The sequence below is a fragment of the Mesoplodon mirus genome, assembly GCF_964341445.2.
Source record: "Mesoplodon mirus genome assembly, chromosome: 11".
Lineage (NCBI taxonomy): Eukaryota > Metazoa > Chordata > Mammalia > Artiodactyla > Ziphiidae > Mesoplodon > Mesoplodon mirus.
Genome location: NC_138987.1, coordinates 56,658,208 through 56,677,119, shown reverse-complemented (window position 1 = coordinate 56,677,119; position 18,912 = coordinate 56,658,208). Strand labels below are relative to the sequence as shown.

Sequence of the window (18,912 nt, the reverse complement as noted above, 5' to 3'; positions counted from 1 at the left end):
CAAAAAAAAAAAAAAAAAAGTTAATGCAGTCTTTATCAAAATATTACTGTAATTTTCTAAGTCTTGACAAGCAGATTCTAAAGTTTAAATAGAAGATTAAATGCTCAAGGAAAGTCAAGAAAAATTAAAAATTAAAAATTTAGAAGAGGAATTTGCCTGACCAGATATCAAAACATACTAAAAATCAACAAGCCTCAAAACCAAAAAGTCATGAAGGAATACTGATTGTGAATAATGAAAGATAAGACAAACATGCATGTTCTTTAGTGGCAAGACTCATAATTTTTGTCGAGTCAGTTCTTGCAAAATTTCCTGTAAGTACAATGCAATATCCATAAAATCTTCAACAGAATGTTTTGTTTTGTTTTTTAAACAAAATTTGTTAGGTGATTCTGAAGCTCATATTAAAGAAAAAAATTCACAAGAATGGCCAAACATTCTAAATAAAAAAACCATGGGAACAATCTGACCTTTCAAATAACAAAATATGCTAAAAAGCTACTGGAGTTAAAACAGGGTATTATTAGTGCAGGAAGAGGATAGAAGGAATTTGATAAATACTGAAGAAACAGACTTACGCATAACTAGGAATTTCTTTTATGATAACGGCAGCACCTCAAATCAAGGAGAAAAGATCAAGTATCTAACAAATTGTTTTTTAACAAATGACTATTTAGAAGAAATAAGAGTGACACTTCATAATGCACCAAAAAATCTGAATGTATTTAAAAGTTAAAATTTAAAGAAAAAAATTAAGGTATTAGAAGAGAAGAAAAATATTTAATAACTTCAGCATAGGCAGGGCTTTCTAAGCAAGTAGTACAGGTGAATGTTGATAGATATGGCCCCCAAAACAATTAAAATGCAAGAAACCATATACAACAGGGGTCCCCAAGCTGCCTGAACCATCCTCCGCCACGCTACAGTCCGTGGAAAAATTGTCTTCCACGAAACCAGTCCCTAGTGTCAAAAAAGGTTGGGGACCGCTGATATAAACGTTAACGTTTTTTTTTTATCTTTTATTTATTTATTTTTTTTAATTTTTTTTTTATCTAAACGTTAACATTTTTTAAATTACAAATAAGAATGTGTTTCCAGTATATTTAACAGACAATGAAATATCCGGAACATAAAAAAGAGCCCTGGACTTCCCTGGTGGCGCAGTGGTTAAGAATTCGTTTGCCAATGCAGGGGACACAGGTTCGTGCCCTGCCTGGAAGATCCCACATGCCGTGGAGCAACTAAGCCCGTGAGCCACAACTACTGAGCCTGCGCTCCAGAGCTCGCAAGCCACAACTACTGAAGCCCGTGCGCCTAGAGCCCGTGCTCTGCAACAGGAGAAGCCACTGCAATGAGAAGGCCGCACACTGCAATGAGTAACCCCAACTTGCCGCCGCAACTAGAGAAAGCCCGCGCGCAGCAGCAAAGACCCAACACAGCCAAATATAAATAATAAATTATAAAAAACAAACAAAAATAGATGATAAAAAAGAGCCCTACCAGTAAACAATAAAAATTGACCACCTAATGAAAAAATAAGTAACAAATAATAAATGGCTAATGTGGATATAAAAACATTTAAAAACTTACCAGCAAAGAAATATAATTTTAGCAATAACAGATAAGAAGTACCTAAATGATATATAGATACTGGGTGTATCCCTTCCCTTGATGGCTGAGGATCATAAGCTACAGGATCATAAAAGCCCAAAACTCTTGAGGGTGATTTGTCCTGTTGTGTGAAAGATTTGGACATTGGGGAAGAGAATTCTTTCCTCATCTGGAAATTGCTGCAAGGACCTCGTAAACCTGTAACTGCTACTGACCAATCTTTCCTGTCACATAGAGAACTCACTTGAGGAAGAAGCCAACATACAGCTAGTAGATTGGGCATGGGAGGGAAAGGTGTGGGAAAAAGGTGAGGGAAGAGGAGAGAGAGGGATTAGATTAAGATTGATTATGCACTTGGGTCCAGCTCCATCACTGAACGTTTAAAGTAAGCCACTGGCTTCCCTCTACTTATTTTCCAACCTATTCTCAACCCTCTATTATCAGGCCTCCACTCCTAGTCTATTGAATCAGTTTGGTAATGGTTACCAGTAGCCGTCCAACTGTCAAATCCAATGGACTCCAGTCATCTCACTTACGTGGCATTTATACTTTACATCTTGAAATTTTCTCCTCCTTTAATTTCTTTAACATCTCTTTCTCCTGCTTCTCTTGTTAGAACATTTAATGCCAGTATTGTTTGGGAACTCCTTTTCCTCTGCCTTCTTTTACATTTTTAAAAAGTGTTTTTACTTGAAAATATTTCCAAGTATAGAGAATTATACCTATGTACCTATCTCACCATCTATTTCTGCCTCAGAACTTTAAAGACATTAAAGATACATTTGAAGGCCCTATACATGCATCCCTAGTATTATTTACCTCCCTTCCTCCTTCCCCAAACATGGTTATTTAAAAGGTATCCACCGGGGCTTCCCTGGTGGCGCAGTGGTTGAGAGTCCGCCTGCCGATGCAGGGGACACGGGTTCGTGCCCCGATCCCGGAAGATCCCACATGCCGCGGAGCGGCTGGGCCCGCGAGCCATGGCCGCGGAGCCTGTGTGTCCGGAGCCTGTGCTCCGCAACGGGAGAGGCCACAGCAGTGAGAGGCCCGCGTACAGAAAAAAAAAAAAAAAAAAAAAAAAGGTATCCACCATCTTGCAGCCGGTATCATTCCCTATTATTACATTTTTATACTTTTACTAGATGTACCCATAAACAATAAATAGTCATTTAAAAACTATAAATAAAAGGTATCAAACTCTACATGTCAATCTAACTTGCTCTTTCAGTATTTCTTTTGACACATGAGCTGTTTCCAGTTCATTCACTTTAAGTGATATATAGTATTTCATCACAAGACATACTATAGTACTACTGACTGATCTCCTGCCTCCCTCTTAGACTTACCTTTGTGAATATATTGGGCCCACCTGGACAATCCAGGCAAACCTCATTCCAAATCTTTAACTTAATGACATCTGCAAAATCCCCTTTGAAGTATAAATAACTTTCACAGGTTCTGGAGATTAGGATGTGGACATCTTTGTGGGAGAGATTATTCAACCTCTCATACTGTTTTAACTACTGCTCCCTAATTCCAAACATCTTTCTCACCTGGACAATTCCCAAGCTATTTACATAGCCACCAGCTTTGTGTTCTCAATTTCGAATCTAACCATAATCCTCTCCTTAAGACTTTCAGTGGTTCTGCATTCCCTACAGAATCAAGTGAAGTCATTTTCTTAGCATACAATTGGTCATGATTTGACTGCAAAGTAAATTCAGCTTTTCTCTTGCCGTGCTCTACTGAAACCTACACTCCACCCATTCCAAACTGTTATACTGAATTTGCCACATGGGCATGCCTCTTTGCCCTTCTTTACTTGCACTCTGTCAGTATGCTGCTCATTCTTCCTTCACCTACCTAGCCAACACATATTGTTCATGAATCCTTTGGAAGTTAATGCCTATCCCCCCAACCCCAGCAGAGCTGACCACCATTGAATGTGTATTTCTAATACCATCAAAACATTCCTAACACTTCATAGTAATATTTTGGCTTATAATGCTCCACTCTAGTTATTAAGGGTAGAAACTTCATAATTTTAGCATTCTGTGCACCTAGTGTCTTGGCTTATAGTAGATATGTAAGATCAAAATGGTCATAAATGAAACAATTAAGGTCATGGAGTTAGTGTGTGGGTATTTCTAAGATTTGAATACTGATGGAAAGTGGCATGCTACACAAACAGCCATACATCCACAAGAAAATAAGTGGTGAGACACAATAAAAAAATTTTTTAACTTAGTAAGTTAAATCTGAAATCTTGAAGAGTATGTGCTATTACTCCCTAAATTTTTGGATGAGTAAACAAGCTGAGAGAAGTAAATGATTTGCCTAAATACACCAAGATTAATAACAGAGTTGGCTATAGCTATGAGAAGACTATAATGTTACTCAGGGTTGGGGGGGATTTGATAGACATTCAAATTTTATAACCTTCTAGCCGTGTTTATGAGTGTGTTACTTCATTTCTAGGACACAGCTGGTTTGCTGAGGCATGTGTGAATTATGTCTTTTAGGGATCTTCACATAGAAAAATGGCAAGTTGATAATAAAAATTTTTTTAGCAGTGATAACAGTCACAACAAGCTTAATGCTTTTAATTCCTCTCCAATCTGACAATTTTATTGGTGAGGACTGGAAACATGAAAACTTGAATGAACTCACATGAGAGGTGCTTAACAGTAGTTGGCACGGAGACTGTTCAGGTGGGAAGAGAGGATGATGATTAGGATTAGGGTAGCAACAATTAAGACAGAGAAATAGGGGTAGATATAAACTAAATAATTTTTAGCCCTATCCCTAAGTAAGCTGAAAAAAAATGTAATCTAATGAAAACCACCATAATGCTCGAGATGAACTGTCTTTTAGACTTAAAGGGAATGATTTTAGTTCACTATTTCTTTTTGCAGTCGCCCCCCCCATCTTGCGATTGTTAGGATATTATCAGAAATCCTGCAAGAACAAGCATAACCATCTCAAAACCGTACTGATATCTCCCTGCCCACAAAAGGTTCTTTGCCAATGTATTCAGTCATGGTGAATTCCACAAACTTCCATCCAGTTCCAAAGTCACAAATTCATGAGTCATTTTCTATGCCTTCCTCTCACCCTCTGTATCTAACCCATTCACATCTTTCTCCTAAATGTTTCTCAAATCTACCACTTTGCTCCAACTGTATCATCACCAGGTAAAATCTAACCCGTCTCATCTGTTCTCCATAATGCACAAATTTCAAACCCAGGAGTCTGGCTCTTACCTCTTTCTCTGTCCTCAGCTTGGAAGACAGAACAAGGTCCTCCCCATACTGTATCTGCAGGACCCTATAATTCTTCCAATGCATCATAAAGATGTACAGGTTGCTCCTTCATCTGAAACACTCTCCTCCAGGCTCACCTAATTAACTCCTACTCCTTCAGATATCTGTCCTCTGTTTCTCAGGAAAGCATTCATCCCTGTACCATCCCCCACTCCAACTGCATGGATTCTGCCTGGTTCTGGCTTTCACATTTACTGCTGGTCTAATTTTGCAATTACTTATGATTATTTCATGCTAAGCACCATGAGGGTAGGAATCCAATCTATTTTTTGCTGTCTAGCACAATGCCTGGAACACAGCATGCAATATATACTGGCTAAATGAATACCCCACCCATCATGATTAGGTCCAATGCTAAGTCAATACCCTCAGTTTTGACATGTCGAGGTCATAGTTATTTGTATAGGCAGAATTTGGAATGCAAAATAGCAAAATTAGAACTTAGATGCATCATTCAAAATAAATATAAAACATATGTTAAAGATAAATAACAGCCTACATAAGGTTATGTAGGGAGGCTGGAGTTCTACTATGGTTCATTAAGTCTGATACAGCAGGTATGCAGAGGAAACAGGAGAGAAGTACAGCAGCTTCAAAGATTTGCATAACAGCTACCAAAAATGAATTTAAAAGATAACATTTAGGGCCTCTTGCCTTCCAAGATGGCCCACACTCTGTCTATGGAGTGTGTATCTCCCTGAATAAACCTTTCACTTTACTGTCTTGCTCTTGAATTCTTGCCTGCACGAAGCCAAGAACCCACACTTGGCGGCCATCCCAGGGACTCAGACATGACTTGGGATGTGACCATCCTCTCGCACCCCACTCTCTTTCCTGCAACATCTTTTCTGGCACCCAATGCGGGGCCTCAAAGGCCATAATCTCGATCCGCCTATTGGGCTATGGCTCCCCTCTGAAGGGTGGCTGGGACTTATCCTGAGCCATGTAGATTCAAGTAGCCCGTTAAGTGGCAGCTGATGTCGCCTGCAGGATCTGGCAGAGACCAGTTCTCTGGCCGTGAAGAAGCGCACTGAAGCCAAGGCTTTTCCCCCTCAGTCTTTCTCATTCTCCTATTGCTCTACCTCTTTGGACTTGAAAAGATCCACCCAGGCGACCACCAAACATCCAAATTTAGACTGCGTGGCAAGTAATAGACAACTTGGTTGGGTCTAAAGAACTCCTGCCAGGCGGCTTACCTGGTGGCGCAGTGGTTGAGAATCTGCCTGCCAATGCAGGGGACACAGGTTCGAGCCCTGGTCTGGGAGGATCCCACATGCCGCGGAGCAACTAGGCCCATGAGCCACAACTACTGAGCCTGCGCATCTGGAGCCTGTGCTCCGCAACAGGAAAGGCCGTGATAGTGAGAGGCCCGCGCACCGCGATGAAGAGTGGCCCCCGCTTGCCGCAACTAGAGAAAGCCCTCGCAGAGAAATGAAGAACCAGCACAGGCAAAAATAACATTTAGGAAGCTTGTTCCTTCCCACAACACCAGAAGAAAATGGAGCATTATGAAGTGAAAACATCTCAATTCCTTTAAACCCTCACACAAACTAAAGACACCTTTGATAGTTTTCATTCCAGAGATTTTTAAGGAAATTCACAATCCTCTAGTAGTGTTAAACTTTTTATAAAAACTTCCAGGCATAAAACTGAAATTTAAACTTGGAGACACACTTCAGTTAATATTTTCTAACAAGGCATAAATATATAAAGTATCTCAGTGATATGACTCTTGATAAATCCATTCATTTTTAATACAACTCAAAAGCCTACATAACTTAAGTTCATCAACTGGTCATCAGTCCACCTAAAATAATACACAATTACAGTGTGTTCCTGATATGGTAAAGAAGAAATTTAAGTTATGCACCTCCTCTCTTGGCCAAATAGAAAGCCCTAAGGCTTTGTTAGCATGTCTCCCCTGTAAACCTGTTATTACTGGGATGATTTTGCTCACTGATGTTAGCTGTCTTCATTACGATAAATGTTCATTAGCAAAATAAAGGTTTTAGCTGGTGAAAGGGCAGTGCTGCTAAGTCATCATCCAAGTGAACGTTCACATTAAATGTTACCTTTATGTTTTATAAACACACTCATAACACACAACTTGTGGAACAAACATTTCTGAATATATGAGAATTAGAAAATCTAATTTGAAATTAGCCTATATTTTAAAAGACCTAGATTTCTACTAGTCAAGAATAAACTGTGGCATAACAGCTATGTAACACTTCAGGGTTTTTTAGCAATGCTATATTCAATAAAAGTTGAGCTGTCACATTAATTTGCAGATACCAGCTGTTAAAAAAAGCCAGAGCTTGCTCAGCTTTTCCATTTTTGCTATTACCATAGTTGAAAAAAAGATTAAGACTCATTTAAATTTCCCAGTGAACCTTCCCTTAAAAAGCTCCCCCAAACCCTTTAGCTCTAGGGTTTGCAATCAAAGAGGTGGTTGAAAAGGTAAAGGTAACCAAGGGGCTTTCTCTTTCTCTTGCAAACAGAAGTTTAAAGACCCAGAATTTACACACTCAAATCAGGCCATAATCTGACCCACGAAGGCAAACCCTTAAGCTGCACATTGCCCTGTGATTTTTCTCCCCTTCAATAACTGCTTCTGACACTAAAAAGAATTTAAGAAAACCCCAGAATCACAGAGCTGAATCTTTTAGCTCTCTACCCTCACTCTGCAGATGAAATATCACACAATCCATACCCCTCTCCCAAAAACAAAATAGCTGAAACCAGAATATAACTAGAGTGGGCAACATAAAAACTAATCAGAAAGTAAATACAAGTAGCCATTAGACATAAGCCACCTGGAGAAAAGGAAACCAGTCCTGCTTTTTAATAATTTTATTTTTTCTAATTTTGTGTTAATTTCCCATAGCACCTTGGCAATGTTGAAAACAAAAATACAAATACAACGATGTACTCATTATAACATAATATGCATGAGCATGTGTCACACCATTTGCGGGGGTGTGGGGGGGAGGGGGGAGTGCAGTTTTGACAACAAGAACAAACCTAAGCAATGGACAAGAGAAGCGAGATAACTGGTTCTGACTCCCAACCCCGAACATTTAAGAGATATCACTCACACCTGAATCAGGCAAAAAAAAAACAAAAAACAAAACCCAATAATGATGTGGATTGTTTCTTACACTAATCAGTGTTTTGTGCTTCAAAACTGAAAATAAAACCATTTTATTGTATACACAGCCTGCTGATATCTCACTTGTACTTTCAGGAACCGTCTACTCAACAATTCACAGCTTTTAAAAATAAAATTGAAACTATTTAATAATATGGTGGAATTTAAAAAAGAATACTCTCAACTTGAAAACAAATTCTTTCAACTTCTTAAAATGTCCTCAATTAATGAGGACTGAAATGTCTATGTATTTTCTTGAAATCTCAGACTAAATTAGCATACACCAAAAAGCTCAAAGTTAAATTAATGGCCACCAAATTGTAAGGAAATATAAAAACTTAGGAAAGAACACCATACATTGTAGTTAAGAATTTACAAAAACTCCTTTCGCATTTTACCTTTTCTGTAAAAACAAAACAGTACTTTTAAAATATGGTTAATATACATGGCCAACATAAGTAACAGACTTAATCCCAGTGCTGTTCAACTGTATCAAAGTAAAACCAATGGACATTTAAGCCAAAAGACTAAATATTTAAGGCCATAACTAATAAAACTATAGAAAGTGTTCAGTAACTTTTAAATACTCGTCTCTGCTCCAGCAAATGCTAATACTCCCCCATTATGCCTTCTCCAAAGCCAACCTGGTATTTAAAAAGAAAAAGGAATGTACAATATTCAAGCTACCTTAATTTTAGAAACCAAAAATAAATAAATCTGCATGTCATTTGATCACATGCAAATTGAGCACTTAAGATGATAAGAATAAAACCATATCACTGAAAGATCTTATCTTCTTCCAAAATCCAGTTGAAAAAACTTTAGATGGATCATTCCTTTGAACGCCAGTGTCTATATTTGCAAAAATGAAATTACTCAGATTAAAGACAGGCCTAGATATCATTAAAACCTTAATTATCTGGACAGAAAACGGAGGCAGGTTTTGCCATATCTCTATCTATATACCTTCTCTGTGAAGTGCAAGGTGATGAACTTGTGTGACTCTTGTTCTCATGCATTTAAGAAGTATGGCAGAAGATCACTGAACCATACACTCAAGATCATTTGTATCTACTTTTACCCTCCAACAACCCAAGGACACGTTAAGTCATAAGGATGAAGAGAAAAACTTGACATTTAAATTCCTCCTTCTAAAGAACCAAATAAATAGTTAAACTACAATGAATGCCCAACCCTCATCAGTTACAGAGTAATGCTGGACAAAAAAGCCATCAGTTTCACACAACTCACAGGCATCATTTAGATACAAACCTTAAATCTGATATAATAAAATAAATGCTAAATACATATTGTGAATATATATATTATATACACACACACACACACACACACACACACACACATTATTCTTCCCTATACATCCCATCAAAATGGGAACTATTAGCTGTAATGAGGCAAATTAACTGAAAAACATTATATTTAATATGAAATTTTAAAATGGTCATGTCTTTAAATTTCTTTCAATAACACCTTCTGGGAAAAAGCAAGAACACATCTTAAAAAAGAACTCTTTTCTTGTGTATCAATTAGAACATTTAGTTTTTAGAAGTTGGGTAGACTAACAGCAAGTCATACAAGGATACAAGTAATATAGGCCTATTTCTGAGACACATTGTAAAAAAAAAAAAGTATTGTTTCATCTAAGTGCAATAATTAAGTTTATAATCCTTACCAAGCGATTTTTGTAAAATGTTTATTCTCTTAAATCCAATACATTCACAGAGTGTTAACACTTTAAATGTTTATCATTTCCACCAGCTGCAGCATTATCTAAGTAAACCAAAATAAGCACTTTTATCATAAATGTAGTCAGTGATTATTAATACTTTTTTTTTTAAAGGACCTAAACTTCCCCCAAATTTCAGCACAGGTAGTTTTATGGTATGTTTCATTTAGTAGAAAATAGTGTGTAGAAATGAATAGTTTCAAACTGCTTAAATATATTATATCATGTTATCAATCCACCAAATCAAAAGCGATTGCCAAGCTGAATAATAAGTTACAAAGAAACGATAATTCTGGCTTGTACAGAAATGTGTGGTGTTTTCAAAGCTCTGAACAGTTACCTACTAATACAAATCTCCAAAGCTTAACTTAGAGTTGGAAGATGAGTTTCACAGTAATGTAATTTTAACCCTCATTTACATTCATTTTAATATATTACTAAGATGTTTACTCTATGTCACAATGGTGCTTTCCAGTGTTCACAATTTACAGTTTCAATTTGTACATATGTAATTCACTAACATAAGGGACAGTTATTACTACCACAAACTATCCCTAAAAAGAAAACAAAACCCCACCTTACATAGAACTCTGAAAATAGTATGACTTAAAACAGATTAATGCAACATGGTTTTTAATTTTTTAGCCATTTTCTAAACACCAGCATGTAAACTTGCCTATTTAATGTGAGAGCTACAACTTTATTCACTGAGAAATTATATGTTAATTTTAACTATCTTTCTAACCTCAACTCAAAAATTTTGTGACTTGCTGGTTCTGTTTCTGTGAATTCCAAACTGCTTTTTTTTTTTTTTTTTTGAGAAAGGGAAAGAAGGAAGGTGATAAATACACTGTAAACAGAAAAAGTTGTCCCCAAATTAAACCTTTAAAAAGAAATTTCTTTTTACATCTATTCTATTTAACACTTTAAGAGTCAGCTACAACGTTTCACCTTTAACACTTACACAAATAAATTACTGTAGGGTCAGTCTGCCCTATCATTCTGGGATCTAAAGTTCTAAATACATGACCAGAAGAGTAAAATACTTTAATGTCCAAGTCAGAAATTTAGAACAGTTATATGATTTGACTAGACTGAGCGAGGCAGCTAGAAACATACAATTCTGTAGGTGATTGGTTATTTTGCTTTTGGGGGTGGGTAGTCAAAGAACAGAGTAACGAAGAAAGTAACAACAAAAAAAAGAAATCGTTCCCTATTTTAGGGGGGGAAGAAATATCACAGGGCAGCTTAAACCTCTGAGCTCCATTTGACCCACCCACTCAGATATAACACAAAATTTTAATTTTTCAAATAACCCCCATTCTTTCCTTGAGTATCAAACTGATTGGTAGTCACATCCCCAAGTACAATCAGAGTCTAACAGCTTGTTGAATGAAATATTAGTAAGGTCAAAAGGACAGACTAAATTTCAAACTGGAAAAAAAAAATCTACTCAAGTATTACATTCAGTTTTCAAATCATTTACTAACATGACAACAGATTTGGCTTCAATCATACTTGCACACACTCACACCACAACAGTCACCCCAGCCACTGATCTGTTTTGCAACACAAGGCCATATAGGCAGAAATGGCATTCTCCAAGCCAAACTTTAAATAGATTAAAAAAAGTAATTTCTAATTTTACAGAAATGTTTCTTCAAAAAATATTTTCTCTCACTCCCTCATCTCCTATACTGAAGGATGTATAATGTGTTTTTCTCCCAAGCTAAATCTGAACCCTCAAAATTGATTCCAGGCAGAAGATCTCTGCAAATTAAAATCAAAAACAAAAATAGAAAAATTATATTTTTATATATGTATACATATATATATATATTTATACTGATTGGAATCCTCCAGCATTTTAAAATCGCTTTAGAGATGAATTTTGGGATTCTATAGCTCACAGCTCCAAAATCCATAATGATTTAAGGATGTACTTTCTCTGTTTCCTTCCTGGCCATGCCCTCCCCTTCAAAACAGTTCAATATAGCCAGGCTCAAGTTTAATGGGAAGAGAGAGAAGTTTTTGAGCAGTTTTTTGTTTGTTTGTTTACTTTGGTGATCTGGGTGGCATGTATTGCTCTTTGCCATTACGTCGAGTCACTCCCTGAGGTATAGCCCTATGGCCAAACTGGCGTCTCTGTTCCCTGATTTTTCCAGCTGCTCCCCTGGGAATGGCATTGCCTCGGAAGCCAGAGTAATCCTTACTAGCCCTCGCTTCTGGCTTCTCATGTTGTTTCTCGAAGGACTTCTCAGGAGCTCCATTCTCTTCATTTTTGGTGGGAGATACTGCATTGGAGCGAAGTTCTCGCAGTGGCTGCACAAGAACTGGAGATGGCTCTTTAGGGGGCTTCTGGCACACTTCAGCATAACTTAGCTTCCGAGGTTCCTTTGAAGTAAAGATAAGAAAAAAAAACATTTATGGTACATATTCTCTAAATAATAAAGTACAGAAAGAATCGTGTTAACCACAAGAAATCAGTAAGTTATCTTGTAGGAAAGGGCACTAGGCAGTCTCTTATACACTGCTATTAAAGTGTACAGGTACAATCTTTAAAAATAAAATTTGTTGAATATAATTAAAAAGTCTTAGCAATTTATGTATGATACAATAATTTCAATTGAGATATTTATTTGAAGGATATACAAGTCAGCAATGTTTATAATGATGCAAAAAAACCCTGGAAACCTAAATGGCTAACAAGGAAGAACAGATTAAATTAATAATGGTACATCCACATGACAAAATAAAATGGTTCCATTCTCTCTTCCCTGACTACAAAGAACCCTAAGAGAGATACCACAAGAATCTCAGCAGAGCAGTTGGAAACCAATAATATAAACTCTTAATTATCTCATCTGAAAAGGAGAATAGGGATGCTGTGAGAATGGGCTAAAGCATAAAAAAAGTCTTTAGTACTGGTCCTAGCATATAGTAGGCATTTCATAGTGGTAGGTGCTATTCTATTATTATTATCGTTATTATTAAAAGACAAGATAAAATGTTCTTAACCTAGAAAAAAGAAAGAGCTGTACCAAAAATGCACTAGTTATATCAATGAATGAAAGAATTATAGGTAAATTTTGTGGCTTTTTTCCCCCTGCTTTTCTATACTTTTCAAATTATAAAAATGATTCTGGAAATTGAATAAAAATGGCAGTGGCCCCTCATGGGTTTCATAGGTTTGTTAAGCATTATACAAAAAAGAATTTCAAGAGGCTCAAAGCCTCTATACCCTAGCCCAAAAAAAGGTACAGTCATCATAATGAGAAGGAAACTTCACTTAACCACAATCTGATTGGAAATAAAGCAATCAAAAAAACAGAATAAAAAGTAATTTCTTCATTCCCTCAACAAGGCTAAAATTTCCAATTTCTTCAGAGTGACTTTAAATGCCTTTTTCGATGCGGGCAACCAGCCCCAATTTGGGCTATTTCCAAATGACTCTGCTCTAGCAAAGAGTTACATGAAAAATAAAATTTCTCATTATTTAACCTATTGTTTTATTCTCACTAAACTAAATTCATCAAGTTACCTGTAGGGCCACAGCTACAGCTGCACTTATGTTACTATTACACGGTGAAGCAGTATTTGTTCTCGATGGCTTTGCAGTACTCGGGGAAGAAACTGGTATAGTTGTCTGGTTGGGAACATCTTTCTGAACAGTAGAATCCTCTATTAGATCCTTTTCTTGCTGAGTTGTGCTAAGGAAAAAAGAACTTGACATTAGGCTTAGTATAGAGCACAAAGAAACACCTGAGAAATGATCAGAAGAAAAAGTAATCTTAATGTGAAAGATCATCTACTTTGAAATTGTACCTTAATGCAGAAAGCTCAGCTGTACATGGAGGACTGGTGCTCATACTGAGTTGCTGGGTAGAGGTGCAGTCTGTCTGTTCATCCTCTGCAGTCACTGGGCAACTAACTCTCAGCTCTTCCTTATCCTTAAAGTGGAAACATATTTCAAAATTGAACTTATATAGATACTTCTCCAAAGAAGATAAACAAATGGCCAATAAGCACATGCATGAAAAGCTCAACATAACTGTCCATTAGGGAAATGCAAATCAAACCCACAATGAGAAACCATTTCACACTCACTAGGATAGCTATAATCAGTAAGACAGACAATAATGAATGTTAGTGATGGTATGTAGATATTGGGACTCTCATACATTGAGAGTGGAAATGTAAAATGATGCAGCCACTTTGTAAAACAGTCTGGCAGCTCCTCAAAAAGTTAAATATAGAGTTACTATATGACCCAGCAATTCTGCTCAGTTATAAACCCAAGAGGAAACAAGTCTATACAAAAACTTATACACAAATGTTCACAGTAGCATTATTCATAATAGCCAAAAAGTGAGAACAAGCTAAATATTCAGCTGGTGAGTGGATAAACAAAATGTGGTATAACTATCCAATGGAATATTATTGCACAATGAAAGGAATGAAGTACTGATACACACTACGACAAAGAATGACCCTTGAGGACATTATGCTAAGTGAAATAAGCCAGTCACAAAAAGACAAATACTGTTTGATTCCACTTATATGAGATACCTAGAGTAGTCAAATTCAGAGACAAAGCAGAATGGTGGTTGCCAGGGGCTGAGAGAAGTGGGGGAATGTGAGCTGCTATTTAATGGGTAAACCATTTTAGTTTTGCAAGATAAAAACAGTTCTGGAGACTGGTTGCACAACAATGTGAATGCATTTAACACTACTGAACTGTACACGCTTAACATGGTTAAGATGATAAATTTTATGTTAAGTGCATTTTACCACAAGTAAAGAACAAATATCAAGAAAGAGCCCTAGGGCTTCCCTGGTGGCGCAGTGGTTGAGAGTCCGCTTGCCGATGTAGGGGACGCGGGTTCGTGCCCCGGTCCGGGAAGATCCCACATACTGTGGAGCAACTAAGCCCGTGCACCACAACTACTGAGCCTGTGCTCTAGAGCACGTGAGCCACAACTACTGAGCCTGCGTGCCTAGAGCCCATGCTCCGCAACAAGAGAAGCCACTACGATAAGAAGGCTGCGCACCGCAATGAATAGCCCCTGCTCGCCGCAACTAGTGGAAGCCTGTGCGCAGCAACAAAGACCCAATGCAGCCATAAACAAACAAACAAACAAGCAAATAAATAAATGTGTCTGTGTATCATACCTCACCAAATCTGAGAAGCCATCAACTTTAAAACACACCATTATTTTATATACTAAGAAAAAACACTGCCACTAAAACTACAATAGTTTTTGTTTGTTTGTTTTTTTGCTGTACGCGGGCCTCTCACTGTTGTGGCCTCTCCCGTTGCGGAGCACAGGCTCCAGACACGCAGGCCCAGCGGCCATGGCTCACGGGCCCAGCCGCTCTGCGGCATGTGGGATCTTCCCGGACCGGGGCACAAACCCATGTCCCCTGCATCGGCAGGCGGACTCTCAACCACTGTGCCAGCAGGGAAGCCCTACAATAGTTTTTAAATTATAAGACAGCCTGACTTTCATGGGGAAAATGTAATAATAATATCTTTTTTTTAATAAAGGTCTATCTTAGAAGTGGTGAAACAATTACAACATTGCATAATTTTTTTTAACAAGGGAAGACAGTGAAATACCTTCAAAATTCTGAGGGAAAATGATTTCTAATAGAGAATTCTACAGAGATAAGCTACTGATCAAGTGTGAGAACAGAAGAACATTTCAGAATGCAAGATCTCAAGAAATTTATACTAAAAACCTTATACAGGAAGCCTGGGAAGATGTGACCCACCATAATTTGGGAAAGTCAAACAAGAGTAAGAAAAAGAAGGGATACACCAAAAAGAGTAAAGAAAATTCCCAGGATGACCGTGAAGTTCCAGGAACACAGCTGTGCAGAGTATAAGAAAGGAGACATAATAACAATATACTATAAGCCTCAGTTATGGAAAAAATGATGCAATATTGAGATGTGACATACAAATGATGGCGCGACCTAGTCTAACTGGCAGTGTCTTTTACTTTCTTAGTGATACCAAAATAATGGGGCATCTTGTAATTGATGGCAGCATAGATATGATGAAGTACAATATACTGAGAGGATGAGAAAAGTATATTGGTTTAAGAGAGCTAAACCCTTAGCTTCTAGAATGTAAAGTTAATAGACAACGTCTATAACTGAAAAATCTAAGAAGGAGCAGTATAAACATGTTAATTAGATATACAGGGATAAATGTCAGGAGAAAAAGCTAGAGTTGAAAGTGGTAGCAGGGGACTACTATTTTTCATTATAAGCCTAGATATACTATGTACATGTACTCTTAAAAATGAAGCTGAATTAGAAACAAAAGGTAGAAAATGAGAAAAATTTGTGGGGCATAAGGATTTAGCATATAAAGAGGTCTACACTCAAAAAGACATTGTAGGATAGGTTATCCCCAACCTTTTGACATCAACTCTCCATTTATTTGGAAGACTGAGTTTACCAGAGTAGCTTAGAATTCATTCACGTTATCACTTAATTATCGATATATGCACTTAAGTGGAAATGACACTTTCCATTCAGCTTTCATAAATTAGTTCTACCAAGCTGGGTTGACTGATACAAAGACAGGCAAAGGTGAAGAAACATTTTATTGACCTTGTGTAGCTTTATCACAAATCTTTGCATAATACTCAGAGTATGCTAAAAACCCCATGAATAAACACTATGATAGAAATAAGCATTGAGTGCAAATAAAACTTTAAATAACCCTTAAAACAAAGGCAAAAGATTGGTCCCATAAAATAAAGATTGGATGCTTCAGTGTTTACCTTTTCTTTGCAGACACCTTTAACAACATCAGACATCCTACTCTCCAAAACAAGTTCACCTGGCGTTCTTGATGAACTTCCAGGTAAAGGAGGAAAATTTGAGGCTAATAAGTCAAACTTTGGTGTTGGAGCCTTTGCTTCAGCTGTTGAAGGATGAGGTCTCTAAAAGACACAAATCAAAAAACAGGTTACATGCTCATCTCATTCTCTAATCCTGTACCACAGAAGCTGAAAGCTCTAAGAAACAAACAAACCAAACTCCACCTAATGAAGAGAGCTGTTCCCCTATAAATTCTTGGATTCTCATTTTAGTTGAGTTCTCGTTAGTATTGATCAATCCGACCTATCTTTAGTCAGCTCCTTCTCTTGGCTCTTTTGCAAACTCTGCCACACTCTTTAAACCTTCTAATCAATCTCCACTATTCTTTGCTTTCTAAATTTGCTATACCCTCTTCCGTAACAAAAATAAACACAAGAACCCCTACACTATCTAAATTTGCCATCATCTTTTCTTCTTCTATAGTCTCAAGGGAAAACAATATCCTTCCTTGAAATTCTTTTCATCTTTCTCCTCCACCTACCACTCTCTATACCCTCTGACAAGCCTCTCCCTTGTATCTTCTTCTCCCTCACCACACCACTAAAATTGCTTTGACAAGTCACCAGTGCCTTCTTCCACAATGCAAAATCTGACAGACTTTTTTTTCTGACCTCACTCTAGCATTTGGCATGGTAAACATTCTTTCCTGTGGGAGCTCATTCTTCCATTAGCTTCTGATACCTCTTTCCCTTCATTCTCAGATCTGACAAGCATGTGCTCTTCTCCCCCTGACCACCTCTTTGGATGGTTTTGGTTTCTATATGATTGCCACTCTTTCTCCCTTTCCATACTCTCCCTGTGTGATATCCGCTATCCACAGCTTCAACTACTACCTACATGCAAACAACTCTTAAAACAATCTTTTTCACTTTTTGGTGAATTTTTGGCTGCACAGCTCTGAAAATTTACTAAAAATCACTAGGTTGTACACTTTAAATATTTTCAGACCAGATCTTTGCCTGAAACCCAGATATCAATTTGCCTATTAGCTATCTCCACTTGGATTTCTCTTGGATACTTCAAACAACAAAATGAATAATCACATTTTTCAGCCCCACAGCTACTATGTTCCTCAAGTTCCATTCTCGGCCCTTTTTAAAATCACTTACTCTACTGAGAGTCCCCTGCATGATCTCATCTACTCTTGTAACTTTAATTACTACATGTAAGCTTACAAATCCTAAACTGTACCTCTAGCTAAGATCTCCTTACTGCACAAGGGTACCCCCACCCTGCCCTTTGTACTAAGAAGCATGCTGGTCTCCTGTTTCTTCAGTCCTAATCTTCAGTCCTCAATCCAGGTATTTTCAACATATTAAACAGACCTCTAACCTAATCTCTCCTCTCCTCAATTGTTCAGGGCCACATGAGGATTCACATAGACTGCTACAATGGTATCCTAAAAAAGGTGTTGCCTAAAGTCTCAAGGCTGCCATGGTATAGAAAGCTATAAATGAAAAACTAACACTTTTAAAAGGTTCACAGTTTGCCCCAAGGACTATTCTTTGTGTTATAATGCAATATTTTTCTTCTTTGAAAATTTGTACCTTTTCACTGCTTAAACATGTGATATCTGTATACTTATATGTTTATTATATGTACACTATATAGTATACTATTATATATGTATATAATTCACTACTTATACATGTAAAGTAAGTATTATATTTCACATTTATGATATAGATGTAAATTACAGGCAGGGTTTTCTTCAGACCTCCATGTCTTCCTATACTATTTTTATTCCTCAACTCCTTTTGACCACAGTTAAGAAATGGCAAACATTCACCATGAACAAACCACACACACACAAAAAATATGAATAATTTGAAGCTAGGTAAGTGAGGATTCAAATAAGAACCTGCCTAGAACTATAAAAATTTTTTTTTAAATCTCAAAGTGGTTTTACAGGATTGGCAAATATAAGAATCAGCACTAGGTAGAAAACTGCCCCCAAGTAACAATTAATAAGTAGTATAACAGTTTCCAACACCATCCAACAGAGCTGTAAAAGTGAATCACATATGCTACCAGACTGGCAAAAAATCATATACTTTGTAAGGCTTATGGATAAACAGAAACTCTTTTTCACAGGGTGAAAATCAGCACAACCCCTATAGAAAGCCATTAGGCAGCAACTTACTGAATTGTGACTCAGAAATCCCACTTCTAGGGATTCTCCT

General features: G+C 37.2%; 1 protein-coding gene across 3 annotated transcripts in view; it reads right to left on the bottom strand.

The window, feature by feature from the left end:
- Positions 1-7,775: 7,775 nt before the first annotated feature.
- LARP4 (La ribonucleoprotein 4) overlaps positions 7,776-18,912 on the bottom strand; it is a gene marked incomplete at its 3' end in the record, with an annotated part of 67,915 nt that continues 56,778 nt past the window's right edge. For all 3 annotated transcript variants that reach the window (XM_082635742.1, XM_082635743.1, XM_082635744.1), the window contains exons 13-16: positions 16,630-16,791; positions 13,658-13,782; positions 13,374-13,542; positions 7,776-12,226 (exon numbers count right to left, since the gene is read on the bottom strand). In XM_082635742.1, coding sequence (XP_082491868.1) covers positions 11,888-12,226; positions 13,374-13,542; positions 13,658-13,782; positions 16,630-16,791 — 795 coding nt within the window. The remainder of the gene's footprint in view (positions 12,227-13,373; positions 13,543-13,657; positions 13,783-16,629; positions 16,792-18,912) is intronic.